At 45.5% G+C, this 23,707-nt stretch overlaps 2 protein-coding genes and 1 pseudogene across 6 annotated transcripts; 2 read left to right on the forward strand and 1 right to left on the reverse strand.

Moving 5' to 3' along the window:
• Positions 1-777: 777 nt before the first annotated feature.
• Stoml2 (stomatin like 2) lies at positions 778-4,057 on the forward strand. The gene is made up of 10 exons (XM_047524859.1): positions 778-913; positions 1,156-1,293; positions 1,772-1,871; positions 2,001-2,059; positions 2,152-2,253; positions 2,406-2,540; positions 2,672-2,816; positions 2,936-3,015; positions 3,243-3,371; positions 3,781-4,057. The coding sequence occupies exons 1-10, from the start codon at positions 869-871 to the stop codon at positions 3,913-3,915; spliced, it is 1,068 nt and encodes a 355-aa protein (XP_047380815.1). The 5' UTR covers positions 778-868; the 3' UTR covers positions 3,916-4,057.
• A 2,437-nt stretch (positions 4,058-6,494) lies between these two features.
• On the forward strand, positions 6,495-16,918 carry Pigo (phosphatidylinositol glycan anchor biosynthesis class O). 5 transcript variants are annotated; one of them, XM_047525645.1, is made up of 12 exons: positions 6,495-6,539; positions 7,309-7,820; positions 8,455-8,598; positions 8,792-8,915; positions 9,225-9,384; positions 9,803-9,982; positions 10,238-10,462; positions 11,714-11,765; positions 12,526-12,732; positions 12,955-13,172; positions 13,893-13,963; positions 14,239-16,917. In XM_047525645.1, exons 2-12 carry the CDS (start codon positions 7,310-7,312, stop codon positions 14,366-14,368), a joined length of 2,022 nt encoding a protein of 673 aa, XP_047381601.1. In that variant the 5' UTR covers positions 6,495-6,539; position 7,309; the 3' UTR covers positions 14,369-16,917. The 5 variants fall into 5 exon arrangements, with proteins under 5 accessions (XP_047381601.1, XP_047381596.1, XP_047381600.1 ...); XM_047525640.1 differs by having other exon boundaries at positions 10,238-11,765; positions 14,239-16,876; XM_047525641.1 differs by having other exon boundaries at positions 6,509-6,539; positions 7,306-7,820; positions 10,238-11,765; positions 14,239-16,911.
• A 4,926-nt stretch (positions 16,919-21,844) lies between these two features.
• LOC124964081 (neugrin-like) lies at positions 21,845-22,753 on the reverse strand (annotated as a pseudogene).
• Between the last annotated feature and the right edge of the window lie 954 nt (positions 22,754-23,707).

The raw sequence follows: 23,707 nt of genomic DNA on the forward strand, positions 1-23,707 counted from the left end.
TTTTTTTTTTTTTCAGGTAATGAGGGTGCTGGGGGAGAGCTGAACTCTCTATGGATCTGAATTCTTATACTGGTTCTGTTAATCATTGTAGCCCCTCAGAACTTCAGTGCCCTTATATGTAAAACGAGGATGACTATTATACAGGCCTCTTAAAGGGTGTGCCATAACATCAGGGATTTGTGCACGGTGACACACTTCAGACAAGGCTGAAGGTTGAAGCTGTTTGCTGGATTCTGGGAGAGGACCAGGTCTGACAGACTTCTACTGGGAAGAGGTGGAAAGAGCTGTGGTGCCTCGGGAAAAGAAGGGAGGGGAAAATCTCGGCCCAATCAGCCGGCAAAGTTAGATCCTATTGTCATGGTAACGGGAATGGGGTCGGTCCCCAGTGGGAGGGCTGGGCAAAACACAGCAGGACTACCAGAGAATGTCACTGTGGCAACCATGGCAACGAGTCAGCTCCAATCCAGCAATCGCTACCATTACACACAGGAGCGATTATACACTTTGGAGGGTAAACTGGGTATCGGGTAAGGGTAAAGAACGCGGTAGTAGGTGTTTTTGGGTCACCTGCAAGCGGAAAATAGCCTCCATTTCGGCCATGACGCCTGGGATCTTGTACGGGATCTACCAGAATCTGAACAAATCAGCCTCCGGCCGGCCCCCTTCTGAAGATACGCGTTTCCCCGGGAACAACTTAAACGCGCTTTGCTAATGAACTCCGATTGGGTGAGTGTGGAGTGGGGGAAGGGGCGGCGGAAGTACATCCGGGGGAGTGGAACTGCAGGAGGAAAGGCTCGGGTCAGGTCTTCTGGAGCGGCCTCTCTGCTCCGCGTCTCGTTGGTCCCGGAGGTCGCCGTGGTTGTGGGAAATGCTGGCGCGCGCGGCGCGGGGCACTGGAGCCCTTTTGCTGAGGGTGAGAGTGAGACAACCTTCTTCAGAGGGTCAGGACGGAGATCTTGTGGGTCCTCAGCTCCTCAGCTGGGAAGGAGGGGGATTCCAACTTTGGGAGAGGACTGGGGTCAGAGGTCATGGGCCCCACGTGAGTCATTCTCCGAGGACCCTTGTGGGTGGAGGTTTAAGGTCGATGCCTCCAGGATAGGGGGTCAGGGTGCTGGGCCGGCGGTGGTCTCCAGCTTACTCTTGTCTTTCCTTCAGGGCTCTGTGCAGACATCTGCCCACCCTCCGCGCCGCGCCTCCTCAGGATTGCCCCGAAACACAGTAGTATTATTTGTGCCGCAGCAGGAGGCCTGGGTGGTGGAGCGAATGGGCCGATTCCACCGGATCTTGGAGCCTGTGAGAACTTCTTTTGCTCACCTCATGGCAGCCAGATTCCTGGATCCCTCGCATGTGGGAGGGTGGACCTCCTTGGTGCCTGTCTGCCCCTTTGGCTCTGAACTCTTGGGACCAATCCTAGCAGGGCCCGGGCTACTGACGTGCATCCCATGTCCATCTTTTTCTATTACCCTAGCATGCTTCAGGCCCCATTTTTGTGACTACACACACTCTCAGTCCCACTTGTCCTGACTAGAGATGGCTATTCTCCTGCCTCCAATTTCCTACCTTTCTCTTCATTCAGAGGCCTAATCTTGCATTTGTGTGCTATTAAGTTACCCTATCAGTGACAGCCCAGTCTTCTGAGAACATCTCTTGGCAGGGGATACTGCTTTTCCTGGCACATTCCATATGTTTACTCCCTATCTACTCCAGTCCTTGCTTAGATTCCAACCCCATTATCCCCATCCTTCTGAGGATCCATGACTACTCTTCCCAGGGCTTGAACATCCTCATCCCTGTGTTAGACCGGATCCGATACGTGCAGAGTCTCAAGGAAATTGTCATCAACGTGCCTGAGCAGTCGGCCGTGACTCTTGGTGAGGGTACAGGGTAACACGGGTGCACTGAGACCTTTAGGATGTGGTTGCTACATAGATCCAGAGCTTAGAGCTGATTGAGACCTGGGGACCTGACCTTCCTTTTCTTTCCTGCCTCTGTTCCTGCAGACAATGTAACTCTGCAAATTGATGGAGTCCTTTACCTACGCATCATGGACCCTTACAAGGTACTTACCTCTTGTTTTATCCAACCTTCTGAATTGCCCTCCTCACTAAAATCCTGTACCCAAGCTTCTTACACTCTTCATTCTTCTTTCAGGCAAGTTATGGTGTGGAGGACCCTGAGTATGCTGTCACCCAGCTAGCTCAGACGACCATGAGATCAGAGCTTGGCAAACTCTCTCTGGACAAAGTCTTCCGGGTAAGTAGATCTGGGGCAGAGTTGGGGTTTGAAGGCACATGCTTGGCACCATCAGTCTTTTCTGGGAATCAGAATCAGTCCCAGGCCCTTCTTACATTAGGTCCCTATTAGGTAGGTTAAGGCTGTGGAGCTTACATTTTTTTTCCCTCTAGGAGCGGGAGTCCCTAAATGCCAACATTGTGGATGCCATCAACCAGGCTGCTGACTGCTGGGGCATCCGTTGCCTCCGTTATGAGATCAAGGATATCCATGTGCCACCTCGGGTGAAAGAGTCCATGCAGATGCAGGTGGGGAAGAGGACTTTGGAACTTCAGTCCCAGGGGGACCTGGACTCTCCTCCCTATTGGCATGAGTTTAGTTGGAGGTCTTTGTAAGAGTTTCGCCTGGCTTATTGATGAGGATTGCTGGGGGCTTCCAGGTGGAGGCAGAGCGGCGGAAACGGGCCACGGTTCTAGAGTCTGAAGGAACCCGAGAGTCAGCCATCAATGTGGCAGAGGGAAAGAAACAGGCTCAGATCCTGGCCTCTGAAGCAGAAAAGGCTGAGCAAATAAATCAGGCAGCAGGTGAGCAGAGGGTAGAGGCTGAGGAAGGAGCAGGGCATGGGTCTTTGAGGGTTGCTTCTGGGACAGGAGCTTTGGGGTACTCTGATTTTACATGTTAAACTCTGTGTCTTTTCTTCCAGGAGAAGCTAGTGCAGTTCTAGCTAAGGCCAAGGCTAAGGCTGAAGCTATTCGCATCCTGGCTGCAGCTCTGACACAACATGTGAGAGACCCCTTGGTGGGAGTGGGGAACAGAAATTAACAGTAGAAGGGGTTCTCCCATCTGCCCTTGAGGGGAATTCCTGCCATTTGGGGCTCCATTGAGCCAGATTATATAAGCTCTTGTATTATGACCTGCATACCCTCTTTCTGGAAACATTATCTCCTTTTACCACCCATATCTCCTTCACCAAATCTGTGATCTCTGATTTTAACCCCCTGTGGCTACAGAATGGAGATGCAGCAGCTTCACTGACTGTGGCTGAGCAATATGTCAACGCGTTCTCCAAACTGGCCAAGGACTCCAACACTATCCTACTGCCTTCCAGTCCTGGTGATGTCACCAGTATGGTGGCTCAGGTTAGAGCTCTCTGAAGACCCAGCACCGAACTCCAGTCCCTGGAACTGAGATCATCAGCACCACTTAATGCATCATAGAGGTCTTCGGGTTGCCTTAGCCCTTAATCTCCCTTCATTTCTTATAGAGAAGGAATCTCTAAGAATGAGACACTTTCACTCACCCCAACAGATAAGGAAACTCTCAAGATACCTTTCTGTAGAAACCTGTGCCAGTATTCTGAGGGTCACCCTGCTCATGGTTAGTGAGATTCCTAGAGCTGACTTCAAAGCCTTTAAGGCTTGAGGGGTAGGGAGAAAGAAAAACAAGCTCACTAGTCCCAGCCACACCTTTTTCCTTTTAGCCATTGGTAGGTTTGGCTGTGCCTTCTGCCATATGTCCTCATGGATTTTTCTCTATCTCTCTTCTCAGGCCATGGGTGTATATGGAGCCCTCACCAAAGCCCCGGGGCCAGGGGCCCAGAATTCGGTTTCCAGGAGTGGCAGAGATGTCCAGGGCACCGATGCAAATCTTGATGAGGAACTTGATCGAGTCAAACTGAGTTAGTGGAACTGGGCTTGGCCAGGGAGTCTGGGGACAAAGAAGCAGCACTATTAGATTCTGACTCTAGCCTCCTTGCCAAGATTTTGGTTTTTATTTTTTTATTTGAACTTATTAATCATGTAATAAACTCACTAGTGGTATACCAGAAACTGTGCTCTTTGATTAGGTAATGGGAAAGCCACTGTTGTTTCTCACCATCTAGTCCTGTTAGTTCTTGAGAACTTATGCTTCATATGTGAATCAACTTCATGTAAAGTGAAATTAACCTTTCTGTCTTCAAGAGAAACTGGGCCAGGTGCAGTGGCACATGCCTGTGATCCCAGAAACTTGAAAAGCTGAGATAGAAGTATTGCAAGTTCAAGGCCAGCCTAGGCAACTTGATCTTGTCTCAAAATAAAGAATAAAAAGGACTGGGGATTTAGCTCAGTGGCAAAGTGACCCTGGATTCAATCCCCAGTACTGCAAAAAATAGAAAAAGAAACAGTGTGGAAGGATTAAACCACATGTCTACTGAACTGCCAGGTGGGGAGTTAATCTCTCTCCTGCTACATGTAGGGCTGTGTGTTTGAGGCAGGTGTTTGGGGGATTTTACCTAGGAAAGAACTGCTCTGGCAGGGTAGTACTGCTAAGTGCTTAAAGGGTCTTCAAGGACTGAGGACACTTCTGATTCTATTATTCAAAAACATTTAATGATGTCTACATTTGCCAAGCTCAGTATTAGATACCAAATAACTGTCCGATTTCACAGAATGTGAGGTCAGATAGGGAAGACAAGCAGACAGTGATAAATGCTATGTCGGAGGGGCTGAAATACTAAATAGGGGGTTCCAGGAAACCTCACTAATGTTATATTTGAACTTAGATATGAAGGAGGGAAGAGAAAGACCCATCTGGACATCTGGAGTGAAGCTGACAAAGGAGATTGCAGATGCAAAGGTCCTAAGTCAGCCTGCCTGGCTTACAACCATAAGAGCAAAGGAGCTTCTGTGGATGGAATGGAGTTAAGCAAAGGAAGGCTGGGGATGTGGTAGTGGTAGAGCACTTGTCTAGCACATGCAAGGGGTTTGATCCTTGGGTTTGATTCCCAGCACTGCCAAAGGAAAAAAAGTGAAAAAGGTTAGTGTATAGACTTGTAAGGTCATGTAGGGCTTTATTATTCATACAAGAAACCAAAGGAGAGGTTTTGTTTTGTGGAACCAGGGATTGAACCCAGGAGCGCTTAACCACTGAGTCACATCCCCAGCCCTTTTTTTATTTTTTATTTTGAGACATGGGTCTAAGTTGTTTAGGGTCTTGAACTTGTCCTTCTGTCTAAGCTTCCTGTCTAGCTGGGATTGCGGAACTGCACCACCATACCTGGTGTTTGTTTTATTAGTTTCATTGAGATTTAATTTACACATGATTTACCCACTTAGAATGTACATTTTTTAAAAAAATAAATTTTAGTATATCCACACTTGTACAATCGCCACAATTTTAGAACATTTTCTTCACCCTCCACGTATACATACAATATTCCATTGTGTGAGTACACCATGTTTTGTTTATTCATCAGTAATGGACATCTGGGTTTCTACCTTTTGGCAACTATGGATAATTTTTTTTGTTTAGACATGTTTCATTTCTCTTGGATATCTATATCTGTCTATCTATAACTGTTCAGCCTTTTTAGGAACTGATGATCTGTTTTCCAAAGGTGCTGCACCATTTTACAATCCCACCAGCCAAGTATGAAGGTTCCAATTTCTCCACATCTTTGCCAATACTTACTATTGTGTGTGTGCATGTGCCTGGGGATTGAACTCTGGGTATTGTGCGCTAAGCAAGTGCTCTATCCTGAAGCTACACCCTCAGCCCTCAGTCTTTTGACTATAGCCATTCTAGTGGATTTGAAGTAATATCTCCAGTATTTCCTTAATGGATTTTTGTTTTTGTTTTTTGTTTTTTTTTTTTTGTTTTTTGTTTGTTTGTTTGTTTTTTTGGGTACTAGGGACTGAATCCTAGTTTTTTTTTTTTTGTTTTTTGGTTTTTTTTGGTACTAGGAAATGAACCCAGGGTCTCCCGCATTCTAGGCAAGTGCTCTACCATTGAATTACATCCCTAGTCCAAGGCTAATGATGTTGAGCATCTTTCCATGTGTTTATTGGCCATTTGGTATCTTTTCAAGGAATGTCTATTCAGATCTTTTGATCGTTTTTAAATTAAGGATTACTTGCCTTTTTATTATTGTAAGATTCGGTAAGAGACTTTGAGAGCAGGAATAATGAAACCTATCAGTTGGAGTCAACTAGAAAAAAGAAAATACTTTTTATTCGCACTTGACATAGCTAATGCACAATAATCACAATGAGTGGCAGAATTAGATAAGTTTTACTCCAGTGGCCAAGCTCTTAATCATAACGAAGAATGGACAGTGGTTCCCTGAACTCTTCTAGCTTAGTCCCTTGCCCCAATTCTCAATTGCTAAATCTGATGAACTCTTGAAAGCCCTACCATCCTTGCGGAACTTTCACCCAGGCGCCGGCAGGTGGCGATGAGGCAGGCTCCCCTTGGGCCGCTCTGTCTGACGCGCGCACCTCTGTGCCCGGCCACTGGCTCTGCAGCCGTACTTCCGGGCGCCGATGCAGGTGAGCCAGGGTCTCCCGAAAACCTCAATGCCGTCAACCCAAAGTAAAGGAGCCTAGGCTCCCCGCCCCAGCTCTTTGCCACGGCTGCCCAATACCGAGGCCAAAGTGCCCAGGAGGAGGACGGGTTGCCATCGGTGGAGGCAGAGCTGCGCGGACACCTAGGTCCCGGCGAGGCCCAACGGGATTTAGACCGGTGCCCCTACCCCACTGCGCGGGAGAGGTCTTGCCTTGGGTCAGAAATCTAGCTATCCTGTCTGCCCGGAAGCAGAGTGTGACCCCTCCTTTTCGTTCCCTCGGTCCCCGCCAGGCGGCGCCATCGGCTGGGTCCGGATTCCACCCGGGGTACAAGCCCTGGCCACTCTAAGGGTGTTGAGATAGACCAGGAGAGAGGCCTTTCAGAGAGCAGACCGTCACTGGGAGTTAGTTCTCCTCGTGAACTCTGGCATTTCAGCTTTAGGATTTCTTGGTTACACCTATGTAAATTCTTATGCTCTACTTGCAAAGATCCTGACTGAGTAGATATAGGGTGGGCCCTGGAAATAGCGTTTTTAACAGTGGCTCCTGGTTGATGTCCATAGCCTGGGACCTCTCCTTCAGAAATACTGGCGTAATTCGTGGAGGGGAACATTGTAATGGGTTGTTTATGGGGCTATTTATGTTCAGGAATGCTTCTAAGAGTAAGTGGTTCTAGCTGGACATTGTATCAAGGGACCAGCATTTCTCCCCACCTCACACCACAATAATGAATTCCCTTTCCTGTCCCTAGCAGGATGCAGAAGGTCTCCGTGTTACTCTTCCTGGCCTGGGTCTGCTTCCTCTTCTACGCTGGCATTGCCCTCTTCACCAGTGGCTTCCTTCTCACCCGTTTGGAACTCACTAACCATAGCAGCTGCCAAGAGCCCCCAGGTCCTGGGTTCCTGCCATGGGGAAACCAAGGAAAGCCTGGGGCCTGCTGGATGGCTTCTAGGTTCTCCCGGGTTGTGTTGGTGCTAATAGATGCTCTGCGATTTGACTTTGCCCAGCCCCAGCACTCACATGTGCCTGGAGAACCTCCTGTCTCCCTGCCCTTCCTGGGCAAACTAGGCTCCTTGCAAAGGATCCTGGAGATTCAGCCCCACCATGCCCGACTCTACCGATCTCAGGTTGATCCCCCCACCACCACCATGCAGCGCCTCAAGGCCCTCACCACTGGCTCATTGCCTACTTTTATTGATGCTGGCAATAACTTTGCCAGCCATGCCATAATGGAAGACAATCTCATTAAACAACTTACTAATGCAGGTCAGTATGGACCCCTTTGAAAGCCAACAGTACTTGGGCAGATAACTTATTAGAAGTTCAGGAGCCAGAACTCTGGGTGCCGAGCTATGTTTGTGGTTGTGGCATAGGGGGACTAGGAAGGTGGAGAGAGAGATTGGGACCTCGTGTGTAGAAAGCTCAGTTTGGGAGACAAAGGGTTTTGTCCTTGGTGAACGTTTGAATCTATATGGAATGTTGATTTTGCTCTTGGGGAACTCTCAGTAAAGGGGCAAGGGAGAAATGAAGAGAAGAGGAATCTTGACTTATAAGTGTGAAGAAGAGTGTAAGGATATCCAGTGCCTGTTCATTCACTGACTTGGAAAAAGCAGAATATACCCAAGAAAAACAGGTCAGCAGAGATACCAGGTACTGAAAACTAGCAAATCATTTTTTAGGAATGGGAGTGAGAATTCTAGGTGGAGTATCGTCATCAGGGAAACCTTCCTGTTGGAAAATTTGGACCCCAAAAGATAAGGGTTGCTAGATAGAATAGCTGTGCCTAAGGATACATGATTGGGATTTCTGATGGGTCTTAAAGAATCTACTCTTCTGTTTTTCCCCTGCCCTGATTCCTGCTCCGCCTCTGACCAACCCCCTCCCCAACATGTCCCTGCAGGGAGGCGTGTAGTCTTCATGGGAGATGATACCTGGAAAGACCTTTTCCCTGGAGCTTTTTCCAAAGCTTTCTTCTTCTCTTCCTTCAATGTCAGAGACCTACACACAGTGGACAATGGCATCCTGGAACACCTGTATCCCACCAGTGAGCAGTGGGCCAGAATACTTAGTCCCTGACTAAGACTGGGAACTGGGAGAGCTGCTTTAGTCTATAGATTCTGAACCTCCCATGGGTAAAATGGCCTGGTGTTTGTCCTGGACATAGAGGAGTGTCAAAGCCTGGCTGGGGTTGATGAGTGGGCCTTAGTACCCTATGCTCAGTGTTCTCCCCTTCACAGTGGACAGTGGTGAATGGGACGTGCTGATTGCTCACTTCCTGGGTGTGGATCATTGTGGCCACAAGCATGGCCCTCACCACCCTGAAATGGCCAAGAAACTTAGCCAGATGGACCAGGTGATCCAGTGAGTGTGGGTTAATGACTGGGGGAGTGGGTTTATGCCTGACAATCTCAGAATGTATGGTTCCAAGAGAGAAAGTCCTTATTTGGAGCCTGTTTCCTGGCTGATTTCTATCTTTTTTAGGCCTTTTTCTGAAGTTAGGGTCCTCATCCATCTTGAATAACTCAGTGTGTGGCTTTGGACAGTAGGTTGAAGAGGTGTCTCTTTGCCAAAGGTCTAGGTCATACTTATGAAAGTCATAGCTCGGGGTGAATGGGCCTTTGAAAAGGATCTTTATTCATCTGTACCCCTGACACATTTCTTGGTCCACAGGGAACTTGTGGAGCGTCTGGAGAATGACACACTGCTGGTGGTGGCTGGGGACCACGGGATGACCGTGAATGGAGACCATGGAGGGGAGAGTGAGCTGGAGGTCTCGGCTGCACTCTTTCTGTACAGTCCCACAGCACTCTTTCCCAGTGCCCCACCAGAGGTGAGACCTGGACTTTTCTGTTTTCCAGTATTCATTCTACATAATGATCACAGGTTTTTTTTTTTTTTTTTTTTTTTTTGTACTTGGGATTGAACCAAGGGCACTCAACCACTGAGCCACATCCTAGCCCTATTTTGTATTTTATTTAGTGACAGGGTCTCATTGAGTTCTTAGGGCCTTTCTAAGTTGCGGAGGCTGGCTTTGAACTCCTGATCCTCAGCCTCCCTAGCTGTTGGGATTACAGGCATGCACCACCACACCCAGCATGATCACACCATTCTTATAGATCCCTTTATTTTAGGCTCCCAAATCCATTATCCTGGGATTCTCAACCCATGGTACACACTCATTTCCTTCCATCCCAAACACTTGCTTCAGCTTTCTGATGAACTCATTAACCCCCATCCTCTCCCTCTAGGAGCCAGAAGTGATTCCTCAAGTCAGCCTCGTGCCCACACTGGCCCTGCTGCTAGGCCTGCCTATCCCATTTGGAAACATTGGGGAGGTGATAGCTGAGCTCTTCTCAGGGGGCAAAGACTCCCAGCCCCACTTCTCTGCTCTAGTCCAAGCCTCAGCTCTCCATCTCAATGCCCAGCAGGTATGTAAGAGCACTGGACTTCTTAGTGATAAAGTAAGGGTGGGTATAAGAGAAGCATAATGGCTACTACATTGTCCTTTGTCCAGTCTTCCCACTTTCCATATCCATGTTGCCTTCCTATTATCCCTCCTTTCAGTGTTAGACAGAGTTTGGGTCCCTGATTTCCAAGTACCCCTTTTTGTAATACTTATCCTTGCCTGTATCCAAAATTATATTTCTGATTTGTTCCCCTTGGTCTCTGACCTTTTCTTTTAGGTATCCCGATTTCTTCATACCTACTCAGCTGCTACTCAGGACCTCCAAGTTAAGGAGCTTCATCAGCTACAGAATCTCTTCTCCAAAGCCTCTGCTGACTACCAGTGGCTTCTTCAGAACCCTCAAGGGACTGAGGCTGCACTGAAGACTGTGATTGCTGAGCTGCAGCAGTTCCTGCGGGGAGCTCGGGCTATATGCATCGAGTCTTGGGCCCGTTTCTCTCTGGTCCGCATGGCAGGGGGTGCTGCTCTCTTAGCTGCTGCCTGCTTTCTCTGTCTACTCGCATCCCAGTGGGCAACATCCCCAAGCTTCCATTTTCGCCCTTTACTACTTATACCTGGGGCCTGGGGCCTGGGTGGAGCCATACTATATGCTGGATTTTTGACAACTACTGGGCTGAAGCTGGATCCAGTGGTTCTAGGGACCATAGCTGCAACAAGCTCCCTCCTCCCTTTTCTGTGGAAAGCCTGGGCTGTCTGGGGCTCTAAGAGGCCCCTGGCAACTCTGCTTCCTATGCCTGGGCCTGTCCTATTACTCCTGCTCATTCGGTTGGCTGCCTTCTTCTCTGATAGTTTTGTTGTAGCTGAGGCCAGGGCTACCCCCTTCCTTTTGGGCTCACTCATTTTGCTCCTGGTTGCCCAGCTTCACTGGGAGGGCCAGCTTCTACCACCTAAACTGCTCACAATACCCCGCCTTGGCTCTTCTTCCCCAACAGGCCCCCAACGGCACAGTGGTACATATGCCCTGAAGCTTGGAATTGGGTTGCTTTTATGTACAAGGCTAGCTGGGCTTTTTCATCGCTGCCCTGAAGAGACACCTGCTTGCCACTCCTCTCCCTGGCTGAGTCCTCTGGCATCCATGGTGGGAGGTCGAGCCAAAAATTTGTGTTACGGAGCTTGTGTTGGGGCACTGGTGACCCTATTAGTTGCTGTGCGACTGTGGCTTCGCCGCTATGGTAATCTCAAAAGCCCTGAGCCCCCTGTGCTCTTTGTGCGTTGGGGGCTGCCTCTGATGGTACTGGGCACTGCTGCCTATTGGGCATTGGCATCGGGGGCCGATGAAGCACCCCCACGTCTCCGGGCCCTGGTTGCTGGGGCATCAGTTGTGCTTCCTCGGGCAGTGGTGATGCTGGCTGCTTCAGGACTCATGCTGCTTCTCTGGAGGCCTGTGACAGTGTTGGTGAAGGCTGGGGCAGGTGCCCAAAGGACCAGGACTGTCCTCACTCCCTTCTCAGGCCCCCCTACTTCTCAGGCTGACCTGGATTATGTGGTCCCTCAAATTTACCGACACATGCAAGAAGAGTTCCGGGGCCGGCTAGAGAGGACCAAATCTCAGGGTCCTTTGACTGTGGCTGCCTATCAGTTGGGGAGCATCTACTCAGCTGCTATGGTCATGGCCCTCACCTTTTTGGCCTTCCCACTTCTGCTATTGCATGCAGAACGCATCAGCCTTGTGTTCCTACTTCTGTTTCTGCAGAGCTTCCTTCTCCTGCATCTGCTTGCTGCTGGGATAACCATCACTACCCCTGGTAAATATATATCTCAACCCTGCTCCATCTAAGATAGTAGTGATATGAGTCCAGCCCCTTTTGTTTTCAGGGAGGTGTTGCTTCTCATGTTCCTCACCTTGACATATGGTCTCATGCCCCACACAATTGGGAAGGTCTTCCTGATGTCCTTTCTCTTACCTGCTATAGCCAAGCTGAAACCCTCCCACTGGTTTTAATGAGTTCATGGTGGTGGGGGTGGGAGGGGTGATAGGTAAGGAGTCCTCCAGGACTTATGGAAATGCTGTATCCTCATGAGCACATCTCCTGACTCTCCAGTGATAAAAGTGGCAAATTATGAATATATTATAGTGAGCTGTGTGTATGTGAGACAAAGAAAAAGATTGAGCACAGTGGGGTTCAAATTAGGATGATTGAACTTTGTGCCACAGAGGGAATTAAAATTATGAGTGGCCAGGCATAGTGACTCACTCAGTGACTCAAAATGCTGAGGCAAGAAGATTGCAAGTTTGAGGCAAGACTTGCAACTTAGTGAGACCCTGTCACAAAAAAAAAAAAAAAAAAAAAAAAGGACTGGGAATATAGCTAGTGGTAGAGTGCCCTTGGGTTCAATCTCCAGTGCCAAAGAAAAGAATAATGAGAGTGTTGTCTTATAGAGAGGTTGGGGTAGTGGGCTTGTGTGTATGAAAGCTATCTCTGAAGTAGCTTATGTGATGGTAGGGTGGTAGGCTATGGATTAGGGAATGAGATGTAATTGTAAAGAGGTATACCTTTCCTGCAGGTCCTTTTACTGTGCCGTGGCAGGCAGTGTCTGCATGGGCCCTCATGGCCGCACAGACCTTCTACTCCACAGGCCACCAACCTGTCTTTCCAGCCATCCACTGGCATGCAGCTTTCGTGGGATTCCCAGAAGGTCATGGCTCCTCTACTTGGCTGCCTGCTTTGCTAGTAGGAGCCAACACCTTTGCCTCCCACCTCCTCTTTTCAGGTACCTCTTTGCTTTCCCTCCCTTGCTTTCATTTGTTTTCTCTGGCTTTGTGGAAAGAAAAGAAAACCCTGAGTTTAGGAGGGAAGATGTGGTTTCATTAGATCCTTGGCATCCCTTGACCTAGGCTAATTGGAGCCTGAGCCAGCTAGGGTGGTTGGGGACTAGGGTGAACAGATTCCAGTGTCTTCCATAGATGTCAGCCCTGCCCTTTCCTTGAGACAGTAGGTTGCCCACTACTCCTGTTGTGGCCTTTCCTATGTGAAAGTCAAGGGCCAAGGAAGAGGCGGCAACCCCCAGGGAGTGAAGCCGAGGCCAGAGTCAGGCCTGAGGAGGAGTTGGAGGAGCCACTGATGGAGATGAGGCTCCGGGATGCGCCTCACCACTTTAATGCAGCACTACTGCAGCTGGGCCTTAAGTATCTCTTTGTCCTTGGTGTTCAGGTAAGTATGGAGGAGAAATCAGGGAGCTAGTAATCTTTTCTCAGGTGTTTCACATTCTTTCATACTTTCAAAAACCCTGGGAGAGCAGGGTGCAATGGTTTATGCCTGTTATCCCAGCTACTCAGGAGGCTGAGGCAGGAGGATCCCAACTTCAAATCGGCAACATAGTGAAACTCTGTCTCAAAAACAAAAAAACCCTGGGAAGTCTTGACCCGGGTATAGATAAGTGAAAAGATTGCCTAAGTCTGGTGACCTCAAATGACAATTTTGAGACTTGTACCTTTGTTTCTTTATCTGGTCCTTGATCATTTCCTCTGCAACTTAGGTCTGGGCCTTGTTAGTTGCATGTTAGTTGCATTTGGGTATTATGGACATACTGGAAAGGCTGAGGTAATGATCAGGATTCTTTCATAATCTGTGATCATGGAGCCTCCTCCTTCTCTCCAGGTGCAGAAGATGTACTGACATCTTCTTCCACCCTGGGAGTCAAAGCCTAAGTGGTAGCATCACAAATGAATGGTGACTTGCCCAAGGTCACTGAGTCAGTGTTTGGGCCAGGGCAAGAATTAGGTTTCCTAGCTCCTAGCTCAGGGTTTTTTCCAGAAACACATGCTTCTTTCCAACTCCTTTCATTTTTCACAGGGGCCTATAGCAATTTTCCCTTTTCCCTGCTTCTTCCTCCCCTTCCCAAGTAACTAGCACCCTCATCTCTTTCCTTAGATTCTGGCTTGTACCTTGGCTGCCTCCATCCTCCGCAGGCATCTAATGGTCTGGAAGGTGTTTGCCCCCAAGTGAGTGGATTTGCTTGAGAAGGAGAGGTGGTGGTTGGGAGAAACTTAGAGCAAATTAAGAACATTCAGTGGCCCAGCACTTGCCTAGCACATGCAAGGCACGGGGTTTGATTCTCAGCACCACATATAAATAAATAAAATAAAGGTCCATTGCCAACTAAAACATTAAAAAAAAAAAAGGAACATCCAAGATGAACAAAGCTTGTTTTGCCTCTGTAGGGAAAAGGGACTAAGCCTATTCTTTGACTCCTGAGACACTCCACCTTTCTTTGCAGGTTCATTTTTGAGGCCATAGGCTTCATTGTGAGCAGCGTGGGACTTCTCCTGGGCATAGCGTTGGTGATGCGAGTGGATGGTGCTGTGAGCTCCTGGTTCAGAAAACTAGTTTTGGCCCAGCAGAGGTAGCCTAGGCTATGGATGCTTGCATCTGACTACAGAGAGAACTGAAGAATAACATAGCCTGGCCTGCACAGGTGCTAGCTAAGCGCAAGAGAGGCTCAGCCACACCTCTTATCGTCATGCAGCCAGGCATTACTGACTCTGGGACTTCATTATTTTAGAATTCAAAATCACAGTGGAGCCTGATCTCTAACTCTTGATTTGATTGCATCTGATGGACAAGGGTGGTGGTTGCGGGGCATGGTTCTCCAAAGTGGAATAAAATAATGTAAATATGTTTGTCTGAGATGTGGGGAAGTCCCCACTGTCATACATGGGTTGGAGGGAGGGTCAGTCTCCCCTCTCAGGCAGATTGTATCAGTCATCTTAGATAGGCCTGGCTACACCTGAGAACATTTGGCAAGAGGTTGGAGTTAACTGAATTCACTGCCCCCACTTTTTCCTAGATCACTCCTGTTATCCCACTTATGATTTTCCTTTGCTATTCAATTAACACATTTTATGAGTTCTTATGCTTTGACTGATCACAGAGAAGACTAAGAATATAAACCCAGGCATCATGGATTATACAATTTCACTGAAGGCCCCAAATCAGCTTTCCTGATGTGTCCTTTCACTCTGGGACACCCTTTGCTCTTCACTTCTGTGGAAGTATCCCTAGTTTCTCAGCCTGTGCTGCCTGTTTATTTATTTATGGTACTGGGGATTGAACGTAGGGGTGCTTCACCGCTTTTTGCTACATCCCCAGCCCTTTTATTTTTTATTTTGAGACACCCTCTCTAAGTGGCTGTGCTTGCCTTGAATTTGCAATCTTCCTGCCTAACTCTCTAGTTGCATGTGCCACTGTGCTTCGCTTTGTGTTGCCTTTTATCAGATCCATTTGCCCATCTTTTTTTGGCTGAGGGAAGATGGTTATGGAAATTGAACCCAGGGCTTGGCATGTGCTAGGCAAGCACTTGACCACTGAGCTACATCTCTAGTCCTTTTTATTTTATTTTGAGACAGTCTCACTAAGTTGCTGAGACTAGCCTCAAACTGTGATTCTTTTGCCTCAACCTCTAGAATATAGACCTGCTTGCCCATCTTATAGAACGTTCCACTGTGTCTCATTATTTCTGGACTTGAAACCAACACTGTATGGATCTATCTATCTATCTATCTATGTATCTATCTATCTATCAATCACTAAGGTTTGAACCCAGCACCTTATGCATTCTAGGCTAGAGCTCTAACACTGAGCTATACTCAGCCTCAAAACCATAAAATCTTAATGTTTCTCTTGTATATCTCCTGTGTCCTCTGTCCACTCCATCCCCACACTCAGGTGTCAGTTTTGAAGTGATGGCGTGAGATCCTCCTGGAGATGTCCATCAAAAGAGTTTGGAAGTCAGAGGGGTGTAGTGGGCATATGCCTTTAATTCCAGTGATTTAGGAAGCTGGAAAGAGGAGGATTGCAAGTTCAAGGCAATTTAGGGAGATACTGTTTCAAAAAGGGCTGTGAATGTAGCTCAGCAGTTGTGTACCACTTGGTTCACTCCTCAATACCACAAAAATAAATATAAAATAGATAAAGTGGATTATTTACCTTTTAGAAACAAAGTTGGGAAGAGGCTTTGAAGAGAAGGGTTAGGACTAAGGTTTGAGGTTTGAGCATGCTCAAGTCATGAGAAGATGGGATTGCTGAAAGAAGAAAAGATCTTAAAAAGGTGGAAGAGCACCTACCTTTAGTTGGCATGAGGAAGAAAAGATAAGGAGCAGTGGTTGTAAAGAAATATTCACTGCTGTGGTAGGTGGCTAAGGGAAGAGTTCAAAGTATTAATGGGTAAGATTGTAAGGTACAGAGGTCAAATAGATGAAAAGTGTGCACTCTGTGAGGCAATTAAGAGATAGGTCGTTAGTTACGCTGGTTATAAACAGGTTTAATAATGCAAGATGGAGAAGTTAGGTCCCCAGCTAGCCTATAAAATGAATAAGGGAAGAAAACAGTGGTAGAACAAACAGTGCCTTTGTGAGAAAGAAAAATGCCCTTTTCCATCTCTAGTACCCAGGGAAAGGATTTCAGACCCCAGGCCCTCACCATCTCCTCTGCCAGCACCTCCACCAACCCCACCCCAATTTTATTTATTTATTTATTTATTTTTTGCAGGGACTTCCTTACCTAGAGTCTAAGGATAATCACCCATCCACTATATAATCACTTTCTTTTGATAAATCATCGGAATTCTTTTAGAGAAAGATATGTTAGCATATTGATGACATCATTAAATACACTACTAGAAGTTCTTCCTTGCCAGACATGGTGGCACATGCCTTTAATTCCAGCTACTTGGGAGGCTGAGGTTTGAGGAACCCACATTTGAGGACAGTGTGGGTGATTTATCAAAACCCTATCTCAAAATAAAAAAATAAAAAGGACTAGGGATGTAGCTCAGTAGTAGAATGCCCTTGGGTTCTGCAAAAAGAAAAAGAAAAAAAAAAAAAAGGAGAAGGAAAAACAAACAAAAGAAATGGGATCATATAATCTGTGGTCAATCTTCTGTGATTGACTGCTTCATCATGTTTCCAAGGTTTATATAGCAGCATATGTTATTTTTCTCTTTTTTTTTTTTTTTTTTTTTTTTTTGGTACAATGGCTTGAACCTGGGGCACTTAACCTCTGAGCCACATCCCCAGTCCTTTTTATTTTTTATTTTGAGACAGGGTCTCACTAAGTTGCTTAGGGCCTCACTAAGTTGCTAAGGCTGGCTTTGAACTTGGCCTCAACCTCTGGATTCTTCTTTTTTTAAGTTGAGATAAAACCCAACATTTTAACCTTTTTTTGGGGGGGCGGCATATTACTGGGAATTGAACCCAGGTGTGCCTTACCACTGAGTTACATCCCCAGCCATTTTTATTTTTTGAGAAAGGGTCTCACTGAGTTGGTTAAGGTCTTGCTAAATTACTGAGGCTGACCTCGAATTTCCGATCCTCCTGCCTCAGCCTCCAGTGTTCCTGGGATTACAGGTGGGTGTCACCATGCCCAGCATATTTTAACCATTTTAAAGTACACTCATAATGTGCAACCATCAGTGCTATCAATTCTAGCATTTTTATTACCCTAAAAAGAAACCCTGTACCCATTAAACAATTACTTTCCCTCTTCCTCCCCAATCCCTGGCATCACTAATAGCTTTATGTTTCATATTTGCCTATTCTGGATATTTTCTATAAACAGGATCATTCAATATATGCCCTTTTCTATCTGACTTCTTTCTTCCTCCTTCTGCCTCTTCCTTTTTTTTTTTTTTTTTTAATTTGAGACAGGTTCTCACTTAAGTTGCTTAGGACTGGCTAAGTTACTGAGGCTGGCCTCAAACTTGTGACCCTCCTCTCTTGGCCTCCTGAGTTGCTAGGATTATAGGCCTGTACTACCACACCCTAATGTTTTCAAAGTTCATCCATATGACAGTGTGTGGTACTTGGTTCCTTTTCATGGCCAGGTCATTCCATTGCATGAATAGACCACATTTTACTTCTCCATATGTTGATGAACATTTAAATTTTCACCTTTTAGTTATAGTAAATAATGCTGCCATGAACATTCATGTATAAGTTTTTTTTGTTGTTGTTGTCGTTGGTTTTTTTTGTACCAGGCATTGAACCCCAGGGGCACTTAATCACTGAACCACATCCCCAGTCTTTTTTCTTTTGAGATAGAGTCTCCCTAAGTTGCTTAGGGCCTCATTAAATTGTTGAGACTGGCTTTGAACTAGTGATCCTCTTGCTGTAGCCTCCTAGGCTGCTGGGATTACAGGTGTATGCCACCATGCCTGGCTCTCATGTATGTTTTTCTTGGGCATATGTTTTAATTTCTCTTGACTGTATACTTAATGGTATATATATATCATAGCAGTACTGGGCCATTTGGCAACTCTGATCTTTTAAAGACCTGCTATTCTGTTTTCCAAAGTTGCTGTACCATTTTTATATTCCAACCAGCAGCGTATATGAATTCTGATTTCTCCACATTGTTGTCAACACTTGTTATTATCTATTTGTGATCCAGTCATTCTACTGTATGTGAAGTAATATTGTGTTTTGGGTTTGCATTTCTTTGAAGGTCAGTGATGCTAAACATCTTTCCTTGTTCTTATTGGAGAAATATCTATTCAGATCCTTTGTCTATTTTTAAAATAATTTTTAGATGTTGTTAGGCCTTTATTTTATTCATTTATTTATATGTGTGGTACTGAGTATTGAACCCAGTGCCTCACACATGCTAGGCAAGCACTCTACCACTGAGCCACAACCCCAGCCTCCTTTGTCTATTTTTAATTGGGTTGTCTTTTTATTGTTGAACTGTAAGCACTCTATATATATTTTAGGTATCAGTTCCTTGCCAGATCTGTGATTTGCAGATATTTTCTCCATTCTATGGGTTGTTGTAAAAATCACGAAAAAACAAATTATCTATTTCTCCTTTCCTCTTACCACAATCAACACAGAAGACTTCCGTGACTTCACAAGGCATGGGTATTTCCTCCCTCAAACAACGAAGCACTTCTGCAGTGGACACCAGCTCAGTAATCTCTATTTCAGTTCAGTTTTGACACTGTGAGGAAATAAGATCAGTTCCCTGAGAATGAAGATTTGGTCCCCAAGACTGCTCCCCCTTCTCTCACCACTTCAGATGCAAGTTGCAAGCCCCAGGTTGTTTCATCTGTGCTTCTGGTTGAAAAAATTGGGATTTTTCTCAGTATAGGTTGGGGTTCCCACAACCCCTTCCTTCGGTTTGATTAATTTGCTTGAGAGGCTCACAAAACTCAAGGAAACATTTACTTATGTTTATCAGTGGTGTCAGCTTTTTGTTGCTATTACAAAATACCTGAGAAAAACAAAGGAGAAAAGATTTATTTTGGGTCATGGTTTCACAGGTTTTGTTCATGGTTAACTTGCTTCATTCTCATGGACCAGAGTATGCAAAGAGAGCATGGTGGAGCACAGCTGCTCACCTCATGGGAGCCTGAAAGTAGAGAGGGGGAGAGAGTAGAGCGGAGAGTGAGAGGTGAGGAGCAGGGATGAAATACAGTTACCAAGGGCATGCCCCCAAAGTCCCACTCCCTCCAATTAGCTCCTACTTCCTATAGTTTCCGCCACCTCCCATTACTCCATTCACTTGGGAATCTATTAGTAGATTTACCCATTGATGAGTTTATAGCCCTTATGATTCAATTACTTCCCAAAGGCCCCCCACCTCTGAACATTGCTGTACTGGGAACCAAACCTTTAACACATGTACTTTTAAAAAATATTCTGGATGAAAACCATAACACTAGTTTATTATTAAGGATGTACAAGAAGATATACATAGGGTGGGAAGGGATACAGAGCTTCAACTTCCTATCTAGGTATATGACCTCCAGGAACCACCATGTGTTCAGCTTTCTAAGGAACTTTCCAACCTGTCGTTTTTGGTGTTTATTGCATAGGCCTGATTGCTAATAGACTGGGTGGGAAAATCCAGCAAGACCTGTCTATTCATTTTCTTTCTTCTTGGCCTCTTTGTGCAGTATTTCTTCCTCAAGGGTATGGGAAGGGAAACTCCTGGAATAAGATGGGTCTTGTGAACTATTTTCAGACAAAATAGGTCAGAGAATTTCTTTAGGGCCAGGTAAAGGTAGGGAAAGATTAGTTTCTATGAGTTGCCTTGGGGAGGGAAAAACCAGGAAACTGGGAGGAAGACCAACAGTTTTCATTTTCTTCTTTCCATTTTTTTTTTTTTTTTTTTTTTTTGTGTGTGTGGTTCTGGGTATTGAACCCAGAGCCTCACACTAGACTAGGCAAGCACTCTATCACAGATCTACATGTCCAGCACTCTGTTGTCCTTTGAGATGGTCTGATTGTATTCCCAGACTGCTCTTGAATTCCTGGGCTCAAGCAATCCTTCCACCTCAGCTTCTAGAGCAGCTGGCACTACAGGTGTGTGCCACTGCACCTGCCTTCATTTTTTTTTTTTTATATACTTGACAATATTTTTAATTGTTTATTCTATTTAGTTGTACATGACAGCAGGATTCATTTTGATTCTTTGTACACAAATGGAGTACAACTTCTAATTTGGTTGTACACAATGTAAAGTCACACCATCTGTATAATCATAAATGTACATAAGGTAATGATGTTTGTCTTATTCTACCATCTTTCCTCCCCTCCCCTCATTTCCCTCTAAATAATCTATAGGTCCTCCATTCTTCCCTTACCCCCTCATCCTGTTATGTATCAGCATTCACTTATTAGAGAAAACATTCAGCCTTTGATTTTTTGAGATTGCCTTATTTCACTTAGCATGATATTCTCCAACTCCATCCATTTACCTACAAATACCATAATTTTATTATTATTTATGACTGAGTCATATTCCATTGTGTATATATACCAGTTTCTTTCTCCATTCATCTACTGAAGGGCATCTAGGTTGGTTCCACAATCTAGCTTTTGTGAATTGAGCGACTATAAACATTGTTATGGCTGCATCCTTGTAGTATGCTGATTTTAAGTCCTTTGAGTATAAACTGAGGAGTGGGATAGCTGGGTCAAATGGTGGGTCCATTCCAAGTTTTCTGAGGAATCTCCATACTGCTTTCCAAAGTGGTTGCACCAATCTGCAGTTCCACCAACAATGTATGAGTGTGTCTTTATCCCACATCCTTGCCAACATTTATTATTGCTTGTATCCTTGATAATTGCCATTCTGACTGGAGTGAGATGAAATCTTAGAGCAGTTTTGATTTGCATTTCTCTAATGGCAAGAGATGATGAACAGTTTTTTTTTTCATGTTTGTTGATTGATTTTATTTCTTCTCCTGTGAAGTGTTGGTTCAGTTCCTTAGCCCATTTATTGATTGGGTTATTTGTTTTTTTGGTGTTAAGTTTTTTGAGTTCTTTATATATCCTGGAGATTAATTAGTGCTTTATTCGAGGTGCGTGGGGTAAATATTTTTTCCCATTCTGTAGGCTCTGTCTTCACGTTATTGTTTCCTTTGCTGAGAAGAAGCTTTTTAGTTTGAATTCATCCCATTTATTGATTCTTAATTTTACTTCTTGTGCTTTAGGAGCCTTGTTAAGGAAGTCAGGTCTTAAGCTGATATGATGAAGATTTGGGCCTACTTTTTTCTTTTGTTAACTTCCTTCTTTTTTTTTTTTTTTTTTGCAACACGAATTCCTCCATTTTATTTACTAAGCAACTCAAAAACTGTCAGTGTTCAATGATCAGGAAAAAAATGAGGTCAGAAGGCAAACTTTTAACTTCCTCCCAAACATATTATTGGCAAGTATCACAGAAACAATACTGATTTTCAGTATACAAAAGTTAAGCAATAAGGGGGACTACTGAAGATACAAAGACTGGGAGCAGTGATCCAAGAAGCTTAAATAACCAATAACCACAAATAAACAATAACCACGCAGCTCTTTCTGTCCATATTCCAGGCTCATCAATTCCTCCTATTCCAAAGTGGCTATCCACATACAGAAATCTTGGCAGCTCCAAATATATTTGTCTAGCTGTGTTTCACATGGCATCTCCACAAGCCAGGCCCCAACTAAAATTCTCTACAGGAAGTTTCCATTGCTGTCAAAGAACTCCCATCCCCTCTGTACTACTTTGCTGCTGAAGTTCTGGTTTCCTAGCTCCCGTCTTCAACATTTCCAGTTTCTCGTCACTTGGCAATCCACTACTGTCAGTTCTTCTGGTGTCGGCGCAATCACTGGAGTACTTCTGCAGCTCTCTCTGATGCCTTCAGTGACAGGCATAAAGCTCCCTTCTTCAAACCCTGTATTCCTTTATTTCTTCCCTTTTGTCTCACTGCATTTGTACTGTGAGTTTTTGACTCTATCACTGTCAAAGCTGTACTGTGATGCTGACCCTCAGATGAGGCTTCATCCCCTGGCATCAGTAAAGAGCTTGATACAGAGTGGCCTGCGGCAAGTGGCTTCAAGGTATTTCCACAGCCCTGGAGTTGCCGGAGTGAGTGGGCAAACTCAGCTTTCTTAAGGACTTTTTGATCCTGCTTCAGTTTCTGTTCCAAAGTGGGTACAAATTTACTATTTAAAACCCTTCGAATAACATCGGTGCTGACATTAAACCTTCAGCCAACCTGGGAATTGACCAGAAATCTGCAAATTCTTTATGTAAATACCATATCTGCTTCATAGCTTCCCACGTCAAGGTTCTGGGCAGGGCACCAGGTGCCTCCATTTGCCTACAAATTTTCTGGAATGGAATTGCTTTTTTCTGTCATATCAGGGTGCTGGGGGGAGAGAACCAATGGCAGAAGCCACGTGTGGAAGCAAGATGGGTGTTTGAAAAGTCTAGGGCTAACTCACCAGGAGCCCAGTCCTGCTAAAGGCCATCAGGCCATGTGCGCCAGCTTAGTGCTACTCTGTACCTCGCCCCCAAAAACCTAACACCTACAACAATAGTTGCCTGTAAGCATGGTAAACTACCTGAAAGGGTAATGAAACATAGTCACTAGCGAAGGGACCTATGGTCCCAAGGGAGTTGAACATCTGCCCCTATGCCGCTCACAACATGCAAGGAGTCGGTGCCTGGTGCCAAGGGGGCGCGGTCTGAAGCCGCTTGTTTCTTTCTTTTCTCTCTCTCTCTCTCTTTTTTTTTCTTCCTGTTTGAGGTACTGGGGATTGAACCAGGGCCTTGTGCTTGCAAGGCAAGCACTCTACCAACTGAGCTATATCCCTAGCTCCGGTTTTGTTTTGTTTTGTTTTGTTTTGATAATAACCTTTGAGGCACAGACATTTTTAGATTTGAAGAAATCCGGATCATCCGATTTTCGGTTTTTATTTTAGTGACGTCAATATTTTTTGTTGTTCATGCTTTTAGTGTACTTGAGAATGTTCATGCTTGTTACATATTTAGAATTTTTGTTTGTTTGTGGTGCTGGGGATTGAATCCAGGGCTGTAAGCATATGAGGCAAGCACTCTATCAACTGAGCTATATCCCCAGCCCTTGAGAATGTTTTTATGGTATTTAAGAATATATTTGGGTTGCCAAATTCAAGGCCACGGAAGAGTTATCTTATGTTTTTTAGAAGTTTCGTATTTTTGTTTCTTGTATTTGTCATCCATTTTGAGTTGATTTTACATATGGTGGGTCGAGTTTTTGTTTTGTTTTTGTGCAGTTATCCAATTCTCTTGGTCTCTGTTCAAAGAGGAAGGATGGGACTATGAGGGCTCTGTCTTGATTCTACGCGGGCTGGACTTTCCAGGTCGTACTACGAACCCCAGCATGCACCGCGGGGGCGCGCCGCAAAGGGGAAATCGGGGCAGGCCTGGGGGTGTGACTGCGA

Source organism: Sciurus carolinensis, chromosome 14 (genome assembly GCF_902686445.1).
Source record: "Sciurus carolinensis chromosome 14, mSciCar1.2, whole genome shotgun sequence".
In the NCBI taxonomy this organism is placed as follows: Eukaryota; Metazoa; Chordata; class Mammalia; order Rodentia; family Sciuridae; genus Sciurus; species Sciurus carolinensis.

Excerpts from the sequence above, each read along its gene's own strand:
- Stoml2 (XM_047524859.1), top strand. The coding sequence starts at position 869 with ATGCTGGCGCGCGCGGCGCGGGGCACTGGAGCCCTTTTGCTGAGG. Across the intron at positions 914-1,155 it reads CTGGAGCCCTTTTGCTGAGG|GGCTCTGTGCAGACATCTGC; the intron begins GTGAGAGTGAGA and ends TCTTTCCTTCAG. Across the intron at positions 3,016-3,242 it reads CTGCAGCTCTGACACAACAT|AATGGAGATGCAGCAGCTTC; the intron begins GTGAGAGACCCC and ends CTGTGGCTACAG.
- Pigo (XM_047525640.1), top strand. The coding sequence starts at position 7,310 with ATGCAGAAGGTCTCCGTGTTACTCTTCCTGGCCTGGGTCTGCTTCCTC. Across the intron at positions 9,385-9,802 it reads TTCCCAGTGCCCCACCAGAG|GAGCCAGAAGTGATTCCTCA; the intron begins GTGAGACCTGGA and ends CTCTCCCTCTAG. Across the intron at positions 9,983-10,237 it reads TCCATCTCAATGCCCAGCAG|GTATCCCGATTTCTTCATAC; the intron begins GTATGTAAGAGC and ends CTTTTCTTTTAG.